The sequence below is a fragment of the Taurulus bubalis genome (genome assembly GCF_910589615.1).
Source record: "Taurulus bubalis genome assembly, chromosome: 6".
In the NCBI taxonomy this organism is placed as follows: Eukaryota; Metazoa; Chordata; class Actinopteri; order Perciformes; family Cottidae; genus Taurulus; species Taurulus bubalis.
The window spans coordinates 6,307,484-6,334,717 of NC_136594.1; the positions used below are offsets into that span (position 1 = coordinate 6,307,484).

The 27,234-nt window shown below is 41.1% G+C and overlaps 3 protein-coding genes across 4 annotated transcripts in view; 2 read left to right on the plus strand and 1 right to left on the minus strand.

Annotated features, from left to right (window-relative positions):
* Positions 1-12,304: 12,304 nt before the first annotated feature.
* LOC306738137 (P2Y purinoceptor 14-like) lies at positions 12,305-15,604 on the minus strand (the record flags this gene model as incomplete). Its single annotated transcript, XM_079219966.1, has 3 exons — positions 12,305-12,875; positions 14,883-15,136; positions 15,500-15,604. The coding sequence occupies 3 exons, from the start codon at positions 15,602-15,604 to the stop codon at positions 12,305-12,307; spliced, it is 930 nt and encodes a 309-aa protein (XP_079076092.1).
* Positions 15,605-17,543: 1,939 nt separating this feature from the next.
* Positions 17,544-23,915, plus strand: LOC306738138 (microfibril-associated glycoprotein 4-like; the record flags this gene model as incomplete). Its single annotated transcript, XM_079219967.1, has 5 exons — positions 17,544-17,558; positions 19,077-19,274; positions 21,419-21,515; positions 21,684-21,851; positions 23,644-23,915. 5 exons carry the CDS (start codon positions 17,544-17,546, stop codon positions 23,913-23,915), a joined length of 750 nt encoding a protein of 249 aa, XP_079076093.1.
* A 2,386-nt stretch (positions 23,916-26,301) lies between these two features.
* Positions 26,302-27,234, plus strand: part of trip10b (thyroid hormone receptor interactor 10b) — a 17,095-nt gene continuing 16,162 nt past the window's right edge. For both annotated transcript variants that reach the window (XM_079220319.1, XM_079220320.1), the window contains exon 1: positions 26,302-26,419. In XM_079220319.1, coding sequence (XP_079076445.1) covers positions 26,396-26,419 — 24 coding nt within the window. In that variant the 5' untranslated portion in view covers positions 26,302-26,395. The remainder of the gene's footprint in view (positions 26,420-27,234) is intronic.

The following is a 27,234-nucleotide window of genomic DNA, read 5'->3' on the forward strand; positions in this document are numbered from 1 at the left end:
CACATTAGATGTGGTTCTCAAACTTTTTTTGTCACGCCCCACCGCCCCAACAAAATTGTAACAAAATGGTCCATGCTTTTTGTGACTCCTCCTTCCGTGCTTTTCCAAGTAATAGTATAAAGAAAATTGCAATCACTTTCATGTAAACCAGATTGCTCCATCAGACAAAAACAAATAGCATGTCACTTTGTTAAAACAATGCAAATAAAGTTCTATCTCTGCAAAAAATTGTTTATTGTGGCTGCAATTAACCTGTTTTGCACTGAATATCTTTTCAGGATAAAAACAATAACGTGCAACCTGTGCAAAACAAAACAGAATTAGTGCAGATATGTGAGCCATCAGGTTGTATCAGTATTACTGGCTGCAATGAGCTGCTTTCCTCTGCAATTCTTTTCAAAACGGGGTCACAGGCTGGTTACGACCGCTCTCAATTCATGCTCGATGTTGAGCTAAGATCTGTCTTCGGCTTTGAGAGACGCAGCAGCAGAAAAGCCGACCTCACGGAGATCTCACGGAGATCGGCTTTGGGAAAACGCCAAGAATCGCCGAGTCGTGCAAGCGTAACCTGTTAACGGCGTAACGTAAGCATTTCACTATGTATTTATTAATGACGTTTTATGTCCGTGTACTTTGTACTTTGTGAAGTTCTCATGTAGCTCATAGGGAGAGTGGTCGTCCTGAAACCACAAAATCCCTGGTCTCCCCATCTTTCGCATGTCTCGGTGTCCTTGAACAAGACACTGAACCCTCAGTCGCTTCGCAGCAGCCCGGCTCCTTAATTACTAAGGATGGGTAAAATGCAGAGAATAATTTCCCCCACTGTGGGATTAATAAAGGATTATAAAAAGAAGAAGAAAATTCGCGCCCAACAGATTAGATGATGATGTGAGCAACTTAAGATATCGTCACACAATGTGTGTAGTTGCCGCGTTGCTCGTTCCCAGGAGCTCAAACGGAGACTTCCTGTAGCACGCGACTAGGCCTCGTGCCCAGCGGACGCCCCGGGCGGAGCTGTGTTCACCAAACGCTAAAAAGGAGCAGCTGTGTTTCGCGCAAGCAGACCCCATAACCGTTCACCTCAGGAAAGCATCAAAAAACCTTTCATTCAATTTAGTTTTTGTCACAATGACACGAAAGATAGCTTTCATGTCTTTGACTGGAGCTCTGTTTGAAGTCGGGTGTTAATTACTGTACACGTTTCTTCATGTGTAATGATGTTTTCATCGAGTCTAATGGATCCGAGTAGACTTACGGAGGATCAGAGTTCAAAGGAGGCTTTGATTTTGGTTCAGGCACCGATGCAAAGGTTAAAATGCTCATTGCGGTCTAAGTGGCTATTATGTGCTGAAACTGGAGGGACAAGTCAATACTGTTGGTTGAAACCGACAAACGAGCGCGCTACGCTATCATATACTAGCATTCAAGGTCACTGATACACACAGCGCATACTGTAGATGCACAGACGTGCGGACACGGGGAAGAAGAAGCGGCAGATGTAACAGACGGCCTCGCCGATGACGAGATAACAATCGATACAAAGCGTCGGAGGATAATAAAGGAGCTCGGCCATACGTGTGGGTCTAATTGTGGAAACATCACAAATGGCCATTGGGTTGCCATGGTGACTGTAATGATGCTGTGTCTGACAGTTTGGGTCAGATATGAAACATCCTCCACTTGGTTTTCTCTCCTCTACCTCGTTTTTTAATTAAGAGAGATTTCATTACTAGAATGATGACATGTTTTACATTAGCAAAACATGAATCAGAAAAACCTCCAGCATACAGACACATTAATAATCCGTGCACCAAGGGGGGAAAAAATCCAATCTCATATGTCAATAAGCTGTGAAGTTCACACCGTTTTGAAGGAGTCGCGTCTCCCCTCAGCCGTTTCCGTCGACTTCTACTTCCCCGCGTGATCTCCCGAGCCGCCCTGAGAGAGGGAGCGCAGGTGTGAACCCGCTGCACCTGTTCGCTTCCTTTCCAACAGCAATAATTAGTGGATTATAACCAGAACGAGGGCGACGCTCATATAATTACAGCGCTTGTATAAACGCCTTAACGAGGTCTGCTGTCTGGCGTCGAGGTCGCACCGTGAGAATTGAACCGACTTCTGCATCGACGCTCAAAAAAACGTCAAAAAGAAGATGTTGGCGTCTCTTATAATAATTGCAATGCGACAGGGGAGATTGTGGTTCGATCCCCGCCTCCGCTAGCCCATGTCGATGTGTCCTTGGGCAAGACACTTAACCCCAAATTGCTCCCGTAGCTGTGCCTACGGTGTGTATATGTGTGTATGAATGTTAGCTAATCCTGATGAGCAGATGGAACCTCAGCCCCTCCCATCAGTGTGTGAATGGGTGAATTATGACAAGTAGTGTGAAAGTGCTTTGAGTGGTCGGAAAACTAGAGTAGTACTTTACTATTTGTAGTCCGGTTTACATTGTATGTTTGTGTATTGTTCTGTTCTGATGATGATGCGTTTCCAAACACAGTGTTTCTATTCACAGGTGAAAGTGGGAAAAGGCAGAGCTCCAACACGCCTCACTGTGTTATGAGTGCTACGCCACTGTACCTTAATACTGATGTTTTTGGCCACTGACGATCATGAGTCGAGCATCCCCGGCTGAATTATAGTCTGGAGTCTTTGACTGATGGTTCATAAAGGTTTATTGAACTCACCGGAAGAACTATGAAGAAAATAGCAGTTGGTTAGCTTGAGCTCTGACACAGACAAAAAACATAACAATCTAAAACAATATTTTCTCAAAAAATGAACTTTATACAAACCTTGTGCTCATATCAGCTAGGTGCTAAAACTAACACATCCGTTACCTTTTTATCACTATTTTCTGTCGTTATGGCAACTTTTCATTTCCCTTCCATTTCTTACTACCAAGTTCCGGTTTTGATTCATAGTTAATGTAAAAATATTGATTACAGCCGCTCTAACTGTTGTCATTTTTTCTTTTTAGGTGCAGCTCTATTGAAGTTGCACGTTTTGAAGTTACAACTAACACAGAAATGATCCAGAATACATTTGTGCTATTATGTTACCGCCTCCTCAAGTCTTCTAATGATCCTTTTAACATGTTTAAAATATGAACTTGTTCTTCACCTTAATTGAAGTAGTACCTTAATATTTGGGTGATTGATTTTTAGTTTTTAGGATTTTCAAAAGGAATTTAGTAAAATAAAACTACTCCATTTAAATCCAAGTAACAATCTTATTTTTAATCCTTGGGATACTTTATTGTTCATATATACTGAGTGTTATGTTTTCCCAGTAGTGACTAAACCACTCTCTAGATTAGCTACCAAGTGCACTAATTGAACACTGTCTCCTTTTCCATTTAATTAGCACCAAATCACATCGCTCATTCTAGAAAAGAAAAGAGCGACGTTTTTTCTTCTTTTCATAATATTAAAGTACATTTAAGGACTCTTCTTCCAGCGACGTCTCATCGCAGCCTATTGCACACGGAAAACGACAAGTCCATGTCTCGCGTTGCGGTGTGATGTCATCGTGGCAGACGCGTTACATAACAACTTTGTCTGCTTTGTGACACACGTGAGGCTTCACTTTGCACTGACAGCCTGCGCGCACTGCCTGAGACGTTAGCTTGATTTCCCTGCATCCCTTTGTGCTTCTCTCCGGTTATTCTCCCTCTCTCTTTCTCTCTTTCTTTCCTTCTTTCTTTCTCCCCTCTTCTCCGTTTGCCCGCCTCCCTGTTGTCTTTGGCGAGGCCCCCAGTCTCCTTGGCACCGTCTCTGCTGCAAGGATCCCTTCTCTCCATCTATTACCGTCATTGGCTCTGATTTTCTGCATCATGGAAGAGCTTCTCCGGAAGACCCGCCGGAATTCCACACAGGGATACGCAGTCACTCACACACACACACACACACACACACACACACACACACAACCTCGCACAAACCGTTGCCCGATATATCATGTTTTTACCTCTTTATTTATTCATCTCTATCTGTCCATCTATCCATTGGCTTCGGTCTCCTGGGCGGATATCTGCCTGATGAATAATTTACCGCTGTTAAAAGAGACCACCTGAGGGGGACAGAGCAGGGGGAGAAGGAAACAGAATGAGGACAGGTAAAGTGATGAGAGAGAGACCTTTTAGTGGAGAAATTAAACCCCGATGTGGAAGAGGGGGGAACACAGCCGAGTGCAGCGAGAGGCACGGGGCCCGTGATCATGCTTAATTAATGATGGCGGGATCAGCCTATTAAACAAGGACACCGGCTGAAAGCCTGGAAGGGAGACACAGACGTGGAGGAGAAGGACGTCAGAGAGGTGGCGGGTGAATTGCTCTCCTTCGGTGATCGTAGAGAAGACAGAATCCAGGGTGTAAAAGAGCGACAAGAGTGATGTCAGGGTCTGAGGGAGAGAAGAGAGGCATCAGGTTCCACCCGAGCTGCTGTTCTATAAATAGAAGTCAGAGCACATTGGGGAGGGGAAACCAGCCAATTAGAATCACGCTGCACTACCGATGGTAAACCCTCAGACACATGCACTCGCAAACCCGTCAGACTTGGCTGGTATTGTCACCTGCATCGTGTCTTCAGAGGCCCACACGGGAAGCGGGCGGGCGTCGCTATCCAAACCCAGAAGCTCACCGACGTTTGATTGGTCGGCCCGCTGTTGGGCGCAGGTTGAGAAATGATCTCGTCTGGGCCTGAGGGGCTCTGATGCACTCGGGGGGGGGGGGGGGGGGGGGGGGATTGTGATTCAGCAGCGTTGCAGCAGTGAAATAACAAATTGGCACACACACGGTTTACATCTGGTTTTCAGTGCAGAGACGATCTTACTTTTATCCGCCCGCTGAAAGAGGTTGCACTTTTTTTTCTCCCTTGTGAGTCGAGGCCCACTTCATGAATCATATGTACAATTCAATAAGTGAAAGAAAAGCTGAAAGAGTAATTGAATCAATGACAAGGGGTCGTCGATGAATCACTGTTTAGGTGGTTTGATCCCCGGCTCCTCGTATCGAAATGTTCCCCCGAGCAAGAATTAAATTACTGATGGTATCAGTATAGACGGGAACACAATTGCGCTAATATGAAGGTAGAAAAGATGCCTGGGTTGCATGAAATATATCAAAAAACTCTGAACACTTGATTTTGTGAAGGTTTTCTTCGTTATTTTGCTGTTCTGTTACAATAAAAAACAACCTGATCAATCAAAATGTAAATAGACACCTCGAATCTATGAAGCCACATTTGGGCATCTTCGCGGGGGAAAGTGAAAACTGCTGTATCAGCAAACTTTGAGTTTTAAAAGCAGTAAAACTTAAATGACGATGTAAATGTTCGCTTACATAAAACAAACTACACACACAGTGCACTGCAGAATCACCGGGGGGAACACAAACTTAATGTAGACGGCAGTATTCTCGCCTCAGATGACTGATGATGATGGTGATGATGAAGGTTTTGTTATTGTGTCACGCATACAAATATGCTCAGCCTGCAGATACTGAAAATGTATATAAAGCAGCTCCACACTGCAGTGCATGCATTTTATTGTGTGTGTGTGTGTGTGTGTGTGTGTGTGTGTGTGTGTGTGTGTGTGTGTGTGTGTGTGTGTGTGTGAGTGTGTGAGCATAGTGCTCACCTTCCAGTTCCCCTTCAGGTAAACACTGTTGGCTTGATCGTTGTTGCAGTTGTTTACACTGGTAGTGCTGTTAGCACTGTTAGCCATGTTGAGAGCTGTGTGGACTCAATCCCTGACTCATAAATGTGCTTTTTTTAAAGAAAAACTTTGCCACTGATGGCACAGATGGTAAATGCAGTCCACAAAAACCCACAAAAGATCTCTTCTGCTGAAGAACTGTGCCTACATGTACCAGGATGCATTGCGCGCACATTTGATACACAAAATACACTTGTTTATGGTCAACAAAGATAATATTCTGACGCCTAAACCGAAGATTCAACCACACACCTTCTGAATTAAAGATTCTCTTTACACCAGAGCCGAAAAAACGACAGATTTTGCAACATTTGTGGTGTCCGTGAAATATGTCCGCCGCGAACAGCCTGTACAGACGTTAGCTGTAAGCTATCTAGTAGCGGACAGATTGACAGCGTGCCTGCGTGTCTGTTCAGCTCAGCTTCTGTCCGAATTCACCAGAAACTCCTTTTCGTTCCTCTATTCAGCAGCTCCATTTCCTCCAGTCAATCTCATTCGTCCCCTCTTCTTTATGTTTGTAAAGCAGATTCATTAAGCCCTGGGATTCACATTCATTTTTCACTCAAGTTGACATGTTTTCAATGCGGGCAGAAGAGTCGTTGCATTAACTTGCGCTGCCCAGAGCTCTAATCACACATTTTCATTGACTTTGACCTCAAAAAGTTGTTTCACATTTTGTCTGAACATAGAGTAAAAACGTCCGTTTGGGGCTTTGTCAGGCAGAGGGGGGTTATGGGTAATATCCCAGTCTTAATGTCAAACTAACCCACTGCTGGCTGTAGCTTCTTGATTCAAGGACAGAAATGAAAGAGGTGTCTCATCTAACTTTCTGTGAGAAAGCAAAGAAGCGTATTTCTCAAACTGATTATTCCTTTTCATTTTTGTCTGAGTAATGCTGTTTTTTTTTTTAAAAAGCCACAGAAGTTCACTCTGCTCCCTCTGAATGGACTCCTTTTATGTTTTGTTCACATGCATTTTTATGATTATTGATCTGCCAGAGTGAAGCATCACCTCTGGAGACGTACGTGAACATTAATAATTGATTAGGATTATCCACGCGACTGAAGTTGAAGTGTGCTGAATCAAATCTGCCGCAGAGTGCAGATGATTTACTTTGTTGGGAACGTTTAGCCCCGGACGCCGAGGTTCCCTTTCAAGCCACATTATTGATTCTCTGCATTACTCCGTCGTTCGCTACCTTCCCTCTTGTTCCCTTTCATCCTCTTAATTTGATCTCTCTGCCTCCCTCGGAGTCTCTCTTCATTGAGATGCCGTCCCCTTCCCCACATCCATCAGAGCATCGCCTCCCTCTTTCTCCCACTCCTCTTATCTCATTACTCTCTCTAATTAGCCCCAAACGAGCCCGCAGGAACCAATAACACGCCTTTGCTCATGCATAGCAATGAGATGCGCGCACACACACACACACACCCACACACACATACATCTGTAAAGTCCTGTTTTATTTGTGTGTGTCACTGCATGCGTCCGCGTTATTCACATCAGTCTTTTTTATATTTGCATTTGTCGATTCGGCCATGAGTTTTGGCAGACTTTACTTTGGCTGATTATGCAAGAGTTGATGTTGTTGTTCGTGTGTGTGTGTGTGTGTGTGTGTGTGTGTGTGTTAGTGTGTGTGTGTGCACACACTTGTGGCCAGCTTGGATCTCAGTTGGATACAGGAAATGTGTGTTTGGTCGGGAACAGATGATTGTGAGGCACACTGTCCCAGGCAGAACACTGTACCAGAAGGTGGCCAGTAACCACACATGCATGTGCACACACACACACACACACACACACACACACACACACACACACACACACACACAAACATTCTGTTCCCATGCGGAAAAAAAGAGAAAAAAACATGCACAAGCAAAGAAACAAGCCTGGTTTTTCGTTTCACACGAGACGTAGATGCTTTTTTTCTTTATGCTGAATAATGCATTGTTTTGGACATACTATTTGATAAATATAGTGACATTCAGACAGTTGTAATGGGAGTTGAAGTCGAGTGGTGTGTTTAAACGTGGTGAGAGGGTTTATTAGTCAGCTGTGTGTGACTGAGATGGGAAGTAACCCAGGCACAGCTGCAAGTGCAGCTAAACAAACACTCATACATAAAAGATGAGTCCCTCTCCACCTCCCTTGTCCCTTTCACACACACACACACACACACACACACACACACACACACACACACACACACACACACACACACACACACACACACACACACACACTCACATACGAGTGTTTACCTGCATTTATTGACTAATCTTCTTTTTGTCGGATTTAATTTACCAATCTCTGTGTACTCAGAAACTAAACAAACAAGGTTCCTCGCTCCCACTTATTTTAAGCCTGTCTGGATCTGTGCACCTGCGTTTATTTCTGTCTTTTCCACGTCTCCTCTCTCCTCCCCTCTCCTCTCCTCTCCTCTCCATCTCTCCTCCCTTTTCCTCCCCTCCTCAGACTTCAGTCTGTCTGAGAGGGCAGAGCGATACCTCCAGGTTTTTTATTATTTTTTTAAATGTTTATCATCGCCACTCAGCTACGCTTCCTGTGCCCGTGTATGAAGCGGGCCGCGCCTCGGCTTAGCCTGTGTGCCGCGGTGTGATGAATTAACAGCTTTGCATATTCTGACTGTGTGTGGAAGCAGGTCACGGTGAATCAATAATATCTGAGGAGGGAAAGGAAACAGAATCTCTCATCTTCATCTCCGCCTCACAGCTGTATCTGTCTCTTTCTTTCCAATGTTTCGGCATGTCTTTCTCCTTATCTGTCCCCTCTCTCTCTCTCTCTCTCTCTCTCTCTCTCTCTGTGTGTGTGTGTCTCTCGCTCTCTGGCTTTACCCTATGTACCCAAAAGCAATAAGTGACTTGAAGGGCAGAGGGTGAAAACACAAATTAACCACAGAGAGTGAGTGAGTGACAGACGCAGAGAGCAGAGGGAAATGGAAGGGATAGACCATGTAAAAGAGATGGGAGAAAGAGATTGTCTCCGATATCGATCTGGTAATCCTCGTCGTGCTCTCTGGCGATTTTAATCTTCCTCCTACACAAGATGAGGAGACGCAGGGAAAGGGCGAGAGAGAAGAGGAGTGCATGGAGGGAAGGAGGAGGGAAGGAGGGAGGGAGCGACGAGAGAGGAGGAGCAGTGCCATCCAGTGGTGCAGAGGAACGCTGCAGCGCTGTTGACAAACATCTGTCGCTGTGTGCTCGTTTGTGTTTGCGTGTTTTGTGCTCATTCATAAGCACACGAGCCAAAAGCAGTCAAACTCAGTCGGCTCCTCTTTGGCCCTCTTCTTTGGCACAGCGGCTGAAAACAGTGGACATATGGTCCCCGAGACCCTCTGACCTTGAATCCACATTTAGACACACGCGACGCAACTAAGCCCGTTAATAAATCATTTGCACATGTGATTAGTCTTTATTTTCATCAGAGGAACTACAATCATAAAGCTACAGCATGCATTATGGTCAAAATGATGTAATGTTGTTATATTCAATATGGTTGTGTTGACAAACATGACATTTTGGTGTCTTTTAGCTCATTGTTTTGTTTTTAAGTCCGTAAATTCACTGTTTTGGTTCAGTCTCACGGTCTCATTGTTCCTGTTTTCAGCACTAAGCGTCAGACAGAACGAAGTGCAGCATTTAGCAGCTGAATATAATATCAGATCAAAATAAATCACAACTATCCCTGTGTTTCCATTCAAAGTGAATGTTAAGGCCGTAGAGAAGAAGAAGACGAAGTAGAGGTTAGGAACCGGAAACAAAACCAGTCGGATTGGTTCATCTCACGCGTCTACAACAGAGGGATGGAGGTCTTCAGTCATTCGTTTCAATGCCAGCTCATCTTGGCTATATTTCATGTGTTTATGACGACAAAGACAAGCAATTCAACAATTAAATTATGTCCAACTCACTCTTGAAATCCTATTTGTGTCCCCTCTAGCTGTTATTGTTTCAGTTTGTTAGGGCTCTATGAACCTAATTTTTTTTTTTTATTAAACATTAATCAGAAATAAGTCAAGTTCCTTGTTGGGATGTTACATTTTCCATAATTTTTTTTATCCAGCAAACTAAAGGTGATAACAAGAATAATATAATATGAATAACACAATTTGGCCATCGTTGCTTTTTAACCTTTTAAAAACCCTTCCCCTAGGGGGGCAGACCGAGCGATTGTTATATATAAAACTGTATATTTTCTTTGTACTAATTTGTTCTGCTTCACTTTATCAAAGTCAACCTTGCAGAGAGAATGTTCACATATTGTGCTATAATTTGGGTTATTGTTGGACCTTACAGCTGCATCATTTCAAAGAAATAATCATCCTGAAAGTGATTTTTTTCTAGGCGAACCTGAAACCTTTCCATTTTTTCCTGTGTGTCATCTTCATTTACTCTTAACCAGTAACATATAGACAGATATGTACACTTCTGAACAAAATCTCCCATGTGTACCTTTTATTATAACTACATTTATTCAAATAGCCCTAGTGGTTGCAGAGATACACCCTTTTTAGTGTATCCTATTTTTGAGGAAAGGGCCTAAAAATAGGTGGGTTTTTAAAAGGTGTGCTGCGTTGATTTAACTGATGTTAAATTATACATTTATTCATTCCCAAATCTCGTGGAACAATCACATGTGTAATGAATGTTCACGTGTCCACATACTTTTGTCCACATATCAGAATAAACCCCCTGTTCAAAGCTCTCGCTCTCCAAGAAGCCTCCTCTCTTCTATCTCTTCTACTTTCCCTCCGGCTATATCGCGATGACCTCAAAAGCCATTTATTAACATGGATTATATGTCGACGGGAACAAAACCTGGCAGATGATCAGCAGCTACAACTCTCTCTCTCTCTCTTTCTCTCTTTTTCTCTGAACCAATGCACCACCTGACAAAGAGATTGAGATTAAAAGAGAGTAGATGGGGAAATATATGAGAACAGAAGAGAGATTGACTGTCATTGGCCTTCTCTTGGTTCATCATTCAGCGAAGGCCCTGGGTTAGATATTTCTCTCTGTGTTAGAGAAGAGTAATAACTGTGTTAAAAGAAGATCAGAGGAGAGGACATGTAACTGTGCTCCTGTCTCGTTGCACAGCGTCTCTTCTCTGGTTGTATTAAAGTCAAATAAAACACGATATACAGTATATGTTAAGATATTGGTGGTTATTGGGCTCATTCGTTCGTTGGTCCACTATTTCTGCTGCAGACTGAAATATTAGATGTTGAATCTTCATCTTTATCTTTTTAGACTTTATTTGATATGGACATCACAGTGGCATTATAATTCTAACATACATATATATGCACAAAAAAACAGATATATGTTTGTAGCGAAACACTCATTTACAACACCTGTCCACACCTGTTTTTTATCAAATAAGATAAAATAAAAAAATGAGAATACACCCACAAATACATACATAGATAGACACACAAAGTAGCAGTGTGTGTTATAATGGTGTTAGGTGCATGAACAGTGTTGTATCTCATTTAAGACCTTTATTAAAAACATTAACATTGAGTTGTACTTTCAATTGTGTTAGACAGTTCCATTGCTCCTCCAACAGAGAAGACTGAGGGCTGTGTGTTCACTCTACTGGTGTGCTGGTGTCTATTAATAATACATTAATTGAGCAGGGAAGGAGCATAACCATAAGCATTTAAACATAAGCTTTAATCTTGAATAGCTTATAAAGCAATGAACACATTGTGTACAGACACTCAGACGATGAGTCCGAGTGACATTTGTTTGGCATTTGTAGGGTTTTAGAGAAATGTCTCAAAAACTATGGGATGGATTGTCATGAAGTTTGGGCACAGGCATCCGTGTTCCCCGCAGGATTAGTTGTGATGCGATGACGAGACTTTTACACATAGTCCCAGCCTCCCTGCTGGAAAGTCATACATTCATTTTCAGTTCCCGCCACCTTTGTGTTGGTCAGAAAATTAGGAATTTAAATTGACACTGAAATGTACTTTAATCGATCAATCAGAAACAAGCAAGGACTTTATGGTGAATGTTTCATTTGAAGCAGTTATCACATTAGAAGTTTTATTTCATTGTTTTACATTCACTTCATGTGCAGTTAAAAAAAAATGTTTTTTGTGTTGTATGTGACATCATTTGCCATTTTTTATGTTTTACATTATTCATTGTTTTATCTTTAAATATTTGGAATGAATGCATTGTCATTGTTTAGAATCATAATACAAGTTTTTGTAAAAATCGTTCTTTATTATTGACAATTATGATATTAGTTTAAAATGCTTCCTTACTTTTTTTAACAATGGTTATTGCATTATGTGGAATTATTACATTGAATTCATTATGCATTTACCAGTTAAATTATAATTTCTTCTTATTAGTTTTTATTAAAATCTTAAAAGTTATGTTATTCGTTTATAATGCCAACTCACCTTTTTGTAATAAAGGTTATTGCGTTATGTGGAATTATTACTATTAATGACCAGTTATGTTTTCATTTCTTATTACATTATTTGCAATTATTAAGTAATCTGTTACATTGGCATTATTGGCTTTTCAACTGTTACAAACAGTAATCATCATTTTCCAAACAGCCTAAACTGGGCCCTGAACTTCTTGCAGAGGAGGAAGTAGATGAGCGGGTCTAGGCAGACGTTGAGGATTGACATGATGATGGTGACCTCCATCACGTTGTCGAGAAAATGGCCACTTGAACACCATAGGAACACTTTGGGGAGGCAAAACAGGTGGTAGGGGACAAAGCAAAAGCAGAAGACGCTGACCAACGCTAACATGTTCCTGCGGGTCTTTGCCAGCTTCGTACAGCTGGAGGACGCCGGCTGCCTCTGCTGCACCAGAGACACCCGGCGGGAGATGCTGTAGTAGAAGAAGACCAGGGAGACGAGGACAGACAGGAACATGGCCGTGGCGCAGATTTTTATGATCCTGAACGGCAAGCTGAACTGGCCGTTGTGCGACTCGTCACATCTCTCCAGGACAGAGGTGGAAGGTTTCTGGGTGTGGAACGACAGGATGGTGGAGATGCCCACCACGGCCAGGAGGAAAACCCAGGTCGCCGTGGAGATGATGTGAGCGGCCCGCACCGTCTGCAGGATGTGAGTTCCTAAAGGTTGAACGACCTTCAGATACCTGCAGAGGACAGGGAGGATTTCAGTGGATAACAGTTCTGAGTTCAGCATTCACCTCCTGCTGCCCTCAAGTGGAATCTGAGAATGTGTGTGTTTGCAATCAACCACCAACTTTAACATTTAGAGTTACTTTCGAAGTCAATGAGTTTGCTCTAAGTCAAAGTCAGTTTTATTATCAATTTTGTGCAATGTGCAAACATGCAGAAGATCGAAAGTATGTTTCTCTTCTGTCCAATAGTGAATTGTGCAATAGTAATAATAATAATAATAAAGTGCAAAAAACTGTTTTAAAGTTAAAAAACAACAACATATAACATATAGACAACATAAATTAGAAACTATTAAGACTATGACATATAGACAACATAAATTAGGAACTATTAAGACTATGAAGGACTAAACTATGAATAAATGACTGTAACTCCTTAGCAGCATTCAGACATGTAAGTCTAAAAGAGGACGGAGTTTGACGTGGGGATTTGATGAAGAATCACTCTCTTGGGGGCTAACAGCCTTCTGTACCTCCTTGTTCCTCGTGTTCAAGTAGTTGTATGAACCCCAAATGAGTTCTAATACTTGTGTTATTTCATAATATTTTTATGTTTAAAAAAAAAAAAAAAAACTTTTATACCATATTTTGATCATAACTATAAACATCCAGCATGATCTGAGCCAGATTCCCCAAAAATGCCTCCTTGAGCGGTCCCAGAGTTTTTCAAACTGTGTGGTTCAGGGCCTTAACAACAGCCCACATACTAATAAGACACCTTTTTGGAAGAGCCGTCAGGGCCTTCTAAGCCTTCTCTGAAGGCCTAAACTGAATCACAAAGTTATAGCTATTTTATTTTAAAAAATACAAATAATATTTTTACATATTTTTATAATTAAAAGTTATAGCTATTTTATAATGAAACACAAATACACTACATGCATTCTAATTATTTTTCCCATCTGATTTTCTCATTGCACAGACAGGAGTCTTCATCTGTTCCTCTTTCAGGCCTCCTGTACGGCTCGGCTTGGGAGCTGGTTAACAGCATTCTTATCCAAACACATTTCACCTCTCTTCCTCTATGAAAGAGCCTTCTAGAATGTCTGGACGTCTGATTCGTGACAGGGCCCGCGTGACCGTTAACATGCGCTGTGAATGGTCAGTGGGGCACATAGGGCTTCTACCTACCTACAAGCTACCTAGGAACTCAGGCTGTAGCCTGAGAAATGGAAATTGCTGGTGGATTAACTGATGACGTCTTTTGCACAGCGGGTTACGGGCATGTGGTGAGTCAGCTGCTGGGTTTTTGTGTATGTTTTTACCTCTGCAGTCGTATTTAATCATAAACAGCCACGGCGCTCAAGCCGGAGCTGTCCCGCTAGCTGCTGCAACTAACACTGACAACAATTTTTATATTTGTGCTGAATTTCCAATATTGTTGGCGCTAGCGCTGCTGCTAGATAGCGCTGCTGCTAGCTAGCGCTGCTGCTGCTGCTGCTGCTGCTACTGCCCGCTGCTGCTGCTGCTGCCCACGTCCCCTCTGCCCAAGTCGGGTGTCGAGCCTGGTCCCGCTACCTTCAGTGGTTTTCGAGGAGCTAGCGGAAGTTAGCGGCTCGTAACCCGTCTTTTACGGTTCTAGAATTCAAATAGTGTGCAGGGCAGCTGCGTTTAGTGAAATGTTACGATCGCCGCGGCAAGTTACGGTGTTTACCTAATTAATTAAACTTAACGGTTACTTTTTTCCCTTCTTTTTAAACATACATCTCTTCTCACAAGGGTTGCGGTATTGTAGCAATTTAAATGAAGTTAAACAACCGTGTGATTGCGGAGATAATTACGGTGCCGTTTTTTAAAGCATTTTTGTTTTTGGTCCGAAAATGAGGCCCCCTGAAAAGAAACACTACTTTCAGTCCAGTAGTTTTGTGTGTTGACAATAAAGACATGGAATTGGTGTGTTTCTGAAATCTGTGAAGTCTATTTTATGCATCGGGAGATTCAAACTTCAAACTGGCTAACCTGTTAGCGGCGATGTAGCCCATGAACAAGATGCTGGCGTATATGTTGAGGAAGAGAAGGAAGCGGCCAGCGTTGCAGTGGAGCGAGTGGAGGGTGCTGCTCGCATATTTGGCCATGCGGATCGGGAGACAGAGGCAGCACAGGAAATCGGCGGCTACCAAGTTCCTCAGGTAGACCTTGATGCTGCTGGATGTCCTCTCCTGAGCTCGGCAGAAGTAAAAACTCACGATGAAGCCATTGAGGGGGAGACCCACCTGGAGAGGAAACGTGGTGAGGATGGAGAGATTTACAATTTGCAACATTTGCAGTGAGTCGAAAGAATTTTGGATTTGACCTGATGAACATAAAATGATCATTTTCGACCCAATGAGGGAATAAAATTCCCCCCAAAAAATATTGTTATTTAAAAGCATACATGATTTGCACAAGTCAGTCGGAATAAGGCTTGCATGTGCCCAACCCCCCAAAAAACTGACAAAATTAAATCATTCAGTGTCATTTCCTGAAAATGTAATTTCCTAAAAATGTTTCCTCTCACTAAACAACTCATCTGAACAGACTGACACCTGTGTGTGTTGTGTTGAAGAAGGAAATTGATCTGAATTGTTGAAACTCACCAGAAACACGAGACCTTGGACCACCATGAAGAAGAGGTCGGCTGAGCTGTCCACCTCAGGACAGATGGTCACGTTCGTAGCTGATGACTGATTGAAGTCACTCATTTTGTATCTGGTTGATCTAACAGAGGTGAACCCAAATAAAATTACAAATCTTCTTGTCGAAAAGATTAAGTTGAAGGAACTTGAAGGAACAAATGGATGGTTTCAAATCAATGTTGTTTTGTACCATCAACTCCGTATTATATATGCTACTTAATGGTCAGCTGACCGTATGATTATGAATATTAATGCTTATAGATTATCAGCATCAGTTGGTTATTTTCAGCCCGTATATATATAAAACAATCCAGCATCGAAACAGTAAGAGTCCAACGAAGAGGGGATGAAATACCTGCAGCACTAACCTGTCTGTGCCAGTGAGGATGTCTGAAAGTAGTTATCGCTGAACGTCTTCCGTCTTCACAGCAGAAGAAGAGCTGCAGAACTAGGAAGTGATGCCTTTCAAGTGAGATAACATCTTGATTAAAAAAGTATGCAAAACCACACACATGCCATTGTAGCTTCCTGTCTAGTTCCAATAAACGGGCCACAATTACCACTGAAGACTCTTTTTGGTGTCACGGTCTCAAGTAGTTGCAAATGGCAGTCTGTCGGCCACGAGAAGATAAATCCTCACGGCATTGGTGATCCCACTTTTGTGCTTTAAAAAAAAAAAAAAACGACTTTTTCCGCTGCTCATCCAGGTTTGAAGGAACAGCCCAGACAGCTTTCTATTCCCGTCATCGCTGAGCCATCAGGCCTCGTGGCAAACACAGGATAATGCCTCCAGTGTTTTGGGTCTGCAGCGGTGGGATCCCCTCCAGTTTGACTATAAACTGTGATGTCCAGGAAATATAGGTCACGGTCATTTGAATCCCGCAGAGACACATCATTCACGAACATATTCGATCCCGAGGTCAACACACGGAGCTCCTCCTCTCGGCTCTGTCTTCAGACGTTCTCTCCACGAAAATCACAAATGTATAACGTGATATATAGCGGGCCCCAACAGCCTTTTGATTAGTGCCTCCGGCTATGCAAAGACCGTATCGTCGGAAAAAAGGTCAAGAGTTAAAACGCTTAAGAATTCATTGTGTGAAGTACAATATATCCGTTGCTCAGCATAAAAAAATAAATGCCAAGGAAAATGTCAAATAGGATCCTTTTTTTGCGATGGACACAAATGAAAAGCATCCGCATGAGCTAAAGGTCAGAGCAGGTAGCGTAGCATTGCATATCAAGAAATAACACTTATGATGTGTGGGGAGGAGGAAGAGTCCGATGTTTGACACCACATGTTGCACCGCTGTTGTTGTGAAGGGTTTGTGACACTTTTCCTAAACCTAACAAAATGGTGTTGTTGCCTAAATGTAACTTTTTTGTGACTATTTCACAAACTGCCGTGCGACTGTGTGGGAGTATTTTCAAGGTGTCATGAGGAGCTTTCCACACAGGACAGGGTCTGCTGCATGGAGCTTAGTTTAATAAAAATGTGCGCACTGAAAACTCACCTGTTCCTGCTGTTTGCAATTGTTATTATTTAAAGACTTTCTTGGGCAGATGCACGTAACATATTTTTCCCTTGTTTTGCATTTAAATTACGCTGTAAAATGAGTGATTAGGGTGAATGCAAGATAGATTAGGAAATGCTCTCTGGACTTCAAATACTGAGGTCATGAGTTCAACTCCCACACAAAGTTTTTAGAATTTTCTGATTTTACTTTTTCCACACGTCATTAAAATGTTTATGCAAGTTTTCTGAATAAAAATGCATATTTTATTTTCGTTTTTTGGGGATGTGTGTGTGGTTGTCGAATAAAACCACCACATTCCCAGAACCAATGAGGCAACAACATGACCTCAGCTTCTGTGGATCTTTGCGTAATAATGATAAACAACATTGTTCTGTGTAAACAAAGCTTATCAGTGTCACGTGCTTCCGCAGACTGTTCAAAAGTGCCCTGTTTCCCACCAAGATTTCAGACCAACCTTCCTCTCCATGATGATGATGATGCAGGTGAGAGCTGCAGGTTCTCTTAACATTTAAACCAAACCATTTTTACTTTATAATGAAAAAGAAATGCTGCTCCGATTTTCTACTTAGAAATAATTTTCATAATGTTTATTATTTTGTGAAGAAATGCCTCATTCTTGTCGTGTGCTATAATTAAGAATGTATTATATTAATGATTCGTATTATTGTTAGTAATGCCATTAGTAATAATAGTACTAGTAATTAGTAATATCTGTGGGAGCAGCTTTATATTGTCACGATTTCAAAAACCCAAACCACAGCGTTTGGTTTATGTTAAAATCCACAAATGTTATTCAGTGAAGCAAATGTCTGTGTTTCATAGTTTTCTAAAATAATAATGTTATTTATAGATTGATGTGTAAAGGCAGGAACTTAAGGTTATTTCTAATAGATTACCTAAACCATTTAACAATTTAATCTTGCTATTGTTAAAGGAATCAACACATTTCTTGTATATTGTTGTTATATTCATAATTGTTGGTGTCGTGGATTCATATTGAGGATTGTATTGTTGGCTTTGCAGTGTTGTTACTTATTGTTCGTTACACATTAACAGGCTCTCTCAGCCCCAGTGAACACATATTATCTGTTTCCAGATGTCAGATCTGCGAACTCGCTGAAACAAACAGCAGGTGTGAATTAAAATAAACTATGAGAACGTCAAACTAAACAGCACAGGAAATAAATGCAGATAGATTGCAATGTGTTGTGACTGTTTTAAAATGAATTATAGTTAAATCAGTCCTGATTCAACGGCCTCTGCTCCAGAGGTTCAGGTCTGGACTAATAATAAACGCAGCGCTGCAGCAGTTCAAACATCCAGTAAGACGAGTTCAGAATAACTCAGCAGAGAAAAACACACATGTTGAAACTGGTGTTTGCTTCCAGTGATGTAACTCTGTAGTTTCCTGAAGCAAAAGACGGCACACAACTCAAGTCAGGTGACTTGTAGAGCAGCTGAAGTACAGGAGTGGAGGTGGATGTGTTTGTATCTTAAGTATCGATGAATCTTCTTGTTCTTTCGTACTAGCGTCAGTTTAGAGAAACCATGCAATAAATACAGTAAGTGAGAAGTATGAAGAAGAAAGAACACAAAGAGTAAAATAGTTGTTATTTACTTCACACACATTATTTAAATACTTTGAAATGTTTTTGCAGAGAAGGATAATTGTGAAAACAAAGGAAAAAACACTAAATATATATGAACGATACAATGCAGAACAATACAATATATAATACACATGATTCTAATACATTGTCGGTGTACCCTTTTAATTTAATTAAAGGAAGAAAATCCCGCTGAGAACGGATTGATGGATTGTAACATGAGCTGTGCACAAATAATGAATTAATTAATTAGTTTTTCCTACAAATAACCTCATTTCGTTACATAACACAATTCTTCATTCCACCTAACGTTTGCTATGTAATCTGTTGTGTTGTGATCACTGTGCAGGTGTAGATATCATTAATCCCTCTTTTCTTTTCTTTCACATCCAGGTGACATTATTCGTGGCTGTGCTGGTTCTTGCGGCCTCCGTTCACTCCGACTCCCAGTTTCATCTGCCCATCGACTGTGATGACATCCTTCGCCATGACAACACCAGCTCCAGTCGGGTGTACACCATCTACCCAGGAGGCCCCACCACGCCGCTGAATGTCTACTGTGACATGGACACTGACGGGGGCCGATGGACCGTCAGTACTCCTCAGATTTTATTTGATTTTTATCAGAGCGTGAGCCTCATTTAGACATTTTAAACCTGCGTGTGGAACGGTTCATTCATCTTTTACCTCTGAGGGGTTCATTCAGGTGATCTCAGAGTTCAAACTCGAGTGTGAAGACTTGGGTTCTGGTTAGATTTGAGTTATAAGAGACTTGACTCAGCTGCTCCTCCACCATAGAACTAGAGGGAGAACGGCGGGTCTACTTGTGGTCTCTTGAGAGAGCTCCAGTGGGATCTGTGAGGCCGGCCGGCTGGCTGGCTATCAGCTATTTGCACAGTTGATTTCTCGCTTAAAAAAATTATCAAAAGTGAATTTAATGATAAAAACAAAAAACAATACTGTTGATTGGCCCACGTTTTGACCAGCCCTTTAGACCAGAGATTTTCAACCAGTGTGCCGTGAGAGAGAGTCAGGTGTGCTGTGGGAAAATGTCCAATTTTACTTAATCAGTCCCAAAAAATATTATGTAGTTTCCGCAAATCATTTTCCATTGTTGAGCGTCTGAGCCTGCAATATAGTGGCTGTCCTAGTCATTAAATACTCTTCCACGCCAGTAGGTAGCGCAATAATTACCTACCATATGTGCTGTATTATGCTACAATGTGACATTTTGTAACTTTTTTAGTTGTTTTGGATTTTTTTTATTGTAGAAAATGTGCAACGGCTCAAAAAAGGTTGAACAACACTGCTTTAGACATCCATGGCTACAACGGTCACAACTGCAATAAAAATGGCCGCCGCTCTGACCAGCCTGCTACGTTGATTTGAAAGGGAATGTCTGTTCTGCTCCTGTTTTATTTCCATGGTATATCAACTCTTCACCAAACTACTGCAACAACAGAACATAGTTGTATCAGAAGCAGAGACAGCTTTCACTTTATTTTATTATATTATCTACTAGGCTACAGATTGAAAGGACTTGCTCTCAGTAAAAGTTAACCTTTTAAGCCCCGTTAAGCACCAAGGCATTTTTTAGGATTTAGCTCGAAATAGCATACCCAAACTAAAAAGGGTGTATCTCTGCAACCACAAGGGCTATTTGAATAATTCTGGTGTTATAATAAAGGCAACCCTTGTGGGCTTTTGGTCAGATGTGTAAATATTAGTATATATGTTGCTGGCTAAGAGTAAATAAAGATTGAAACACAGAACAAATAGAAGTTCCAGGTCCGCCTATAGAAAAAAGCACTTTCAGGATGATTATCTCCTTGAAATGATGCTTCACTGAGCCCTGAGGCTCTCCCAAATCATAGCACAATATGTGAACAGTCTCTCTGCACTGTTTTCACTTGAAAAAGTGAAGCAGAACAAAGTCAGATTGGGTAAAGTACAGAGAGAATTCAGGCGAGGTTTCCAAAATTTGCATTTCGGCACATTTGCGCATATTTTCGCGCATCTGTGACATTTGAATTTTTTCATGTAGCAAACCTTATATTTCACTTTCATATGACTTATGGTGTTAAATAAACTTGTATCAGTGTGGATTTACTGGGGGAAATGCATTTTTTCAACAAATAAATAAATAAAGTTTCAAAATGTGCTGACTCAGCGATTTATGTTGCTGTGTTCTTTGGTTCGTATCTCGGTGATGCTTTGCAGCAGAGGGATTTGGTGAATAGATTTGGAATCTGTGTGGAATTGTCTTGCTTTTTGCTATTTGTCTTTTTCTGATAGCACCAAGCTACGGGCTGCTAGTTCCGGAAACATGCAGAGTGGGCTGACTCGTGACAAAATTATAACTATTTTATTTTAATAATTATTTTAGTTGGTGTTTGACTTGTGTTGAAATGGCTGACTAATTATTGCAGCCCAGGTTCTCTTGTTTAATTTCATGTGTAGCATCAATATATTTGTTCATGATTATTGTAATGTTTTACACAGTTTAATTAAAATTTTAAAAAAGGACCTATATAGGTCCATGCGGGGCTTAATAGCTGAACTTTGACAGGAAAGAGTTTGCAGTGTCAATCTAAAGGCCAGCCGTACCTGGTTGCCGCTCAAACCTTTTCTGAGAGGTTGTCCATATTTATAAAGGCCTCGCTGACAGAATGGAGAGTAACGTTAGTTTAAACCATTCACATCTCTCTCTCTCTTCCTCCCATTTTCCCTCTCAGGTATTTCACAGGAGGATGGATGGGACTGAAAACTTCTTCAGGCCCTGGAAGCACTATGTGACCGGATTTGGGAACGTGGCCGGAGAATATTGGCTCGGTAAGTTCTTGAGGGAAGACAACATTAAACCCATGGGGGCCTGCGCTGCTTTCCATCTTATGCCGCTGTGTGAGACTTGAGAGACAGTCTGAGGTGGAAGAGGTTAAGTAAAACACAGAGTAATGACTCTGAAGGTGAAATGAACCAGGTCTTTGTGCGCCTTCACAGGCCTGGAAAACATCTTCCTGTTGATAATGAGGAAGAAGAACGAGCTGCAGGTCGACATCGAGGACTACGAGGGACAGAACGTGTTCGCCCAATACTCCTCCTTCTCCATCGGTTCTGAGCACACTGGTTACCAGCTTCACTTGGGCAGCTTCACTGGCGGAGCGGCAGGTGAGGATTACTGTCTTACTTTGGGACGTCTAGGGAGATGGATGAATGAGCTGTCAGTAATACAGGATGTTTTTAAGTTTCAGTATAAATGTTTGACTCCAGTACTGTAGTTGAAGAGCCTGCAAATGTGAGTATTCTTGGGAAATATTGTACTTTTGACTCCACTTCTACTAGTTCATGTCCAGTGTTTTGATTTTGAATGTCTGTGATGAACTGAATGATAAAGAGTTTGCTTGTTGAGAACATTTTCCTTCTTCTTAAGCTAAATAAACTCTTTAAATCAGCTGGAAAATGCATCGGAACACAGCTGAAAACGGCTGTTTGACTTTGTAAAGGTGCATGGTTCTCACAGGACAGCAAACATATGAGGATCTTATAGAATAAGGTGCATTGCTGTATAGATTAAAAAAAGAAGTTTAAATTAGTGCAACCATAAATATATACAGCTGTAAAATGCGACATTAACATGAATGCATTAATCCAACAACATCGTGTTTAATAGAAAAACACTGATATGGAACATTTTACTGCACAATTAATACTTTCACTTTTCATAAGTGAAGTAAATTTTGCAGATAATACTCACATATTTTTGCATAAGTAGTGTTTTGAATGCAGAACATTTACTTTGAATTGTATTATTTTTGTTATTATTTGTTAGACTTAAATAAAGATGAGTCCTTAAATCATTTAGAAAACAGCCAATGACATTTCACATGGATTTTTGCGATGCCAAAATGTGGCTCTCCAGAGACAAATTAATCTATTGTCAGATTCTTGATAAATGTAATGCCCTTTTTCTAGGGAAAGAAACATGCTTTCCAAAAATAATAGGTACATTTATTCTTGGTTATTGTCATCTATAAAGTAGAGGATCTGTGAAGGTAAGAGAAGGCTGTGCAGAAATCCTGAATTCTGAATCTTATATTTAATTTAGTCAAAAAGAAAGACACTGAACCTACAACCAGAGTCAGCTAGTGATTATTTACCTGGGTTGGGCTTCAGACTTCCGCTTACACACTAATGATGTTGTTGTCGAGCTCCGTGCACTCAGCTTTGTGAAAGTGAAAGAAAGCACTGCTTTTATTACTCTTAACAGACTGGATCCTTTTTTTAAGACCAGATATGGAAGAAGCATGAAGTTAATATACATCGTTGCTCCGGCAGCATTTAGCTGGTCCAGGTGGAGCTATATGTGTATATGGATAGGTAGTTTAGGCCAGTGGTTCCCAATAGGGGTTGGGATCCCTCTTAGGGGTCACTAGATAAATCTGAGGGGTCTTGAGACGATTCACGAATTTACATTCTTCTTTTGGATTTTTTTTTTTCAAACATGAGCTTTTTTTTGGTGAAATATTGGATAGTTTAACCTCTTACCTGGTTTAATTTAAATAACAGTTTGAGGCTGAAACACAAACCAACACGATTGGAAACCACTGGTTTAATCTTTAACCGTGTCTTTAAATATGTTTTTTTATGTAAGATATGGATCTAAAAAGTAACTAAAGCTGTTTAAGGATCTCTATACGACATTCAGAGCATTAATATAGCAGCAAACAACAGCTGTGTGAGGATATAGTGGAGTAATGTCTACATGAGCAGAGAATGACGTCTCTCCCTCTGAGTGTGTTGTCTTCTGAGCTTCTCTGTGCTTCGTTTACAAAGCCAGTACTGTACGTAAGTGTATATATATACATATATATATATGTATATATATATATAAATATTCACTGGCACAGAAGGATTTCTGAGTTTCCAACAACAACTTTAATTCAACTAACTTTATTTATAGGGGACAGTTTGAAGGATCACAACGACATGAAGTTCACCACGTATGACAAAGACCAGGACCTGTGGAATAAAAACTGCGCTCAGAATTATCTCGGAGGATTCTGGTACAATAAGTGCCACACGGCTAACCCCACCGGCATGTACGCACCTCACGGTGTCATCCCATTTGACTACGTCGTCAACTTTTGGAAAACGTGGAGAGGCTCGAACTACTCCCTCAAGACTATTTCCATGAAGATCAGATCAGTCGCTGCATTTTCATGCACACTTTAACCGGACTATCTGTGCATTAACTGGATCATGTTCATACTTCATCTGGCAGGTGAGGAGAGTTTTGATATATAAGGGTTTTTGTGTTTTTACTGCTGTATTCAATATTCACAATTTTCATTTTGTGTTGTTTTTGGCGGCCCCTGTGGACAAGAGTTGTAGTGTTTCCAAGCACCAGAGTTCCTTTAGACTTTAGAGGACGAAGATGATGGTATTCCAAACATTTATGTTTCCATTAAGGTTTTAGTATTATCAGCTATAAACACGTGACAGCAGCACGAGATAACACAGACTAAACAGGTGTCATATCAAACATGAATATGCATTATCATACAAAATCATTCTATGTTTTAACAATTCATGTAAAAGCCCACTTGCCCATGTTCAAATTATACAACGTATAAATCAATTAAACATGTTATCAGTTTTATATTTAAGTGATGCTTCTTTTCAATCATTTATATTTTCATACAAAATAATGCATACATATTTGATTCCATTTTTTATTTTGTGCAGCAGATTTTGTTTTCTTCTTCCACCCAGATAGTTAAAAAAGCTGTGTTGTCAGTGGTGAAAGAGATATTCAGGTATTAAAAAAAAGAGTAATAAAAGTAGCATTACCACACATTGAAAATAAAAGCCATTTCAAGATAAATGCATTCAAAATCTCATATAAGAAAGATTTGATAAATGTATTTTCAACAAGAATGTATGTGGAAAAAGTAAATGCAGTCCTACTCAATATGCAGACGTGTTACATCATTATATGCATCACTGTGTAAGCAGCATTTTCATGTTGTCGCTGGTGGAGATGAATTGAATTAGTTATAGAATATACTTTTATGTAGTTTAATGTAGCACTAAACTACTAATCATGTGCTTTATTTGTAACCTGAAAGGCACCTTTGTAGGCTAACTGGTAGTTGAATACATTTAAAACCACAAAACTGTTCACCACTTGGGTAAATGGAGGGGAGACCAGGGGGCAATTGCTACACACTCAATTCCTCCAATCAGAAACAAGCTAGTCATGATACATACTCTGCACATGCTCAGTAGGACATTCTCTCTGCCTCTGGAAAAGGAGCAGGATAATTTCCCCTCGGCAGAAATTTGTGAATGTTGCTTTTTTTTTAATATACAATATCTTCCTTTAGATGGCTGTGAATTTAAACTTACATCAATTTTTTCTTTACGTTATTGATTACAAATCAACATGAACAATCGATGGTAATATATATGTTGCTGGCTAGCATACGAGATTTTATAAAGGCTGCAAGACGGGGCACATGGCCCGAAGTAAGCGCTTTGCTTATCTGTGATGTACTTTTAGAAAATGAACATATTTCAAAAAAATGTAAAATTGCATTTAACAATGGTCTATTAAAATAAACGTGTTTGTTTTAGTGTAACAGCTCATCAATAAACATACTTCAAAAAAAATAAACAATAACTTATTGTGTCTTTGTTACAATTGCACCCACCAAGGGGTTAATTGTAACACGTTGATTCTTGCATTAAATGTACTATTATAGTTGTGTTGAAAATATATCAATTGCGTTATTAATTAGCGCAAACATGTGATTCCTATATCAGAAGACGAAAAGCGTGTTTCAAGTAGTCTTTGAGTTATGAAGGAAAATGTACTTAAATTACTTTCCACCACTGGGTCAACAAAGTTAGGATCGATCCTGTGAAGACACATGCATTATCTGTACAAATTTAAACCAATTTATATTGTGGATGAGAAACAAATGTGACCTGCTGGTGGAGCCAAACCCAGGATTTAACCACACATGTCAAAAAGTCAAAATTCATGGCGATCCTTCCGATAGTTCAGGGAAGTCAGGACATTTCAGCTTCTTTTTTTTTAAACAGCACAGCGGACAAAATATAGTCCCTGTAATTTAGTTTATAAGGCGTACATTCATTTATTTAAACTAATTTAATCCGGTGTTTTATGAGCTGTGTTGAAGTGTATTGTTTTTCTTCTGGCAGTGACTATATGTGTGTTTAAAGGTTCCGGCTTTCAGAAGTTTTTATGATGGAAATAACCTGCTGCTTCTTTAAGATAAAACAAACAGAGACGCCGCCGGTCGGTTTCCCACCGCTCCTCCCTCCATCCCTCCCCCTTCTCTCTCTCTCCCTCTCTCTCTCTCTCTGTCTCTCTCTCTGTCTCTCTCTCTCTCTCTCTGTCTCTCTCCGCAAACTTGTTTCAGGAAAAAGCGCCTGAACATTTTTTTTCTCCCTCGCTCTGCTGGAAGAAGCAGGACGGCCGTGTCCGTGCCAAGGAGAAGGCGTAGACTTCCTCCAAACATTTCCTCCGCCATCTCCGCTTTCTAAACTCACAAGTTGTGTGGAATCTTTGCAAAGAGAGGAGTTTGTTTTTTTTGGGACTCTGTTTTGTGTTTTTTTTCTCCCACCTTCACCACCACCACCTGGTTGTCGTGCGTTTTCCCCCTCCAAACTTGTTTTCTGCAGACATGGACTGGGGAACAGATCTCTGGGTAAGTTGACAGCTGACACGAGAAGAGTCCTCCGGGAGAAGCGATACAAACTAACAAAACTAACACACAAACAAAGCTCCCTTCAGAGGAGCTCTGCTGTTGTTTTCGTCGACACGTTCACGTACAGGGACTCTTGTTCCCCCGGTAGGCCCGGGTGAAGTAGTCTAGAGACGAGCCTCACAGGCTGCAGCCAGAGCATTTCGCAACTCCTGCTCCCTTGCATACCTTATCCTAAGCAGAGGGGAGGAAGAGGAGAGGTTTATTACTCTTTGTGCCCGCTTTATCTACACACACTGTGGGCTAAAGGTGGACTCCAACAGTCTTTTTCTCCCCCTCCCCTCCTCTCCTTCATGCATGCTCGGACTTGAGCTTTGCTTCGTGACAGCAGTGTTTGAAGGCTCGTCACACAGACTGCTTGTCACTGCATCTGGTCAGTGTCTCTTTCTCTCAGCTGCGAATCACAGTGACAGTCAATCAGGTCAGAACCACCACCACCATCATCATCATCATCATCATCTGGGCCCTCTGGGGAGTCAGTGAGCATCAGAGTAGAAAAGCACTGAGCTGGTGTGGCAGTATTGGTCTACAGGGCTGCAAGTAACAATTATTAACGTTTTTGATTCATTGGCTGGTTATTCAGTCATTCATTTGGTCCATTAAAAAGTCAAAAGTACGTCTAACCAGCGGTCCAGAGCCTGAAGACATCCTGTTTACGACCCCACGCGACACACAGAAAGGCAGGAAATCCTCACTTTTGAGGAGCTGAAACTGGAGAATGTTTGGCATTTTGTGCGTCATAAAAGGGTTAATCTTTG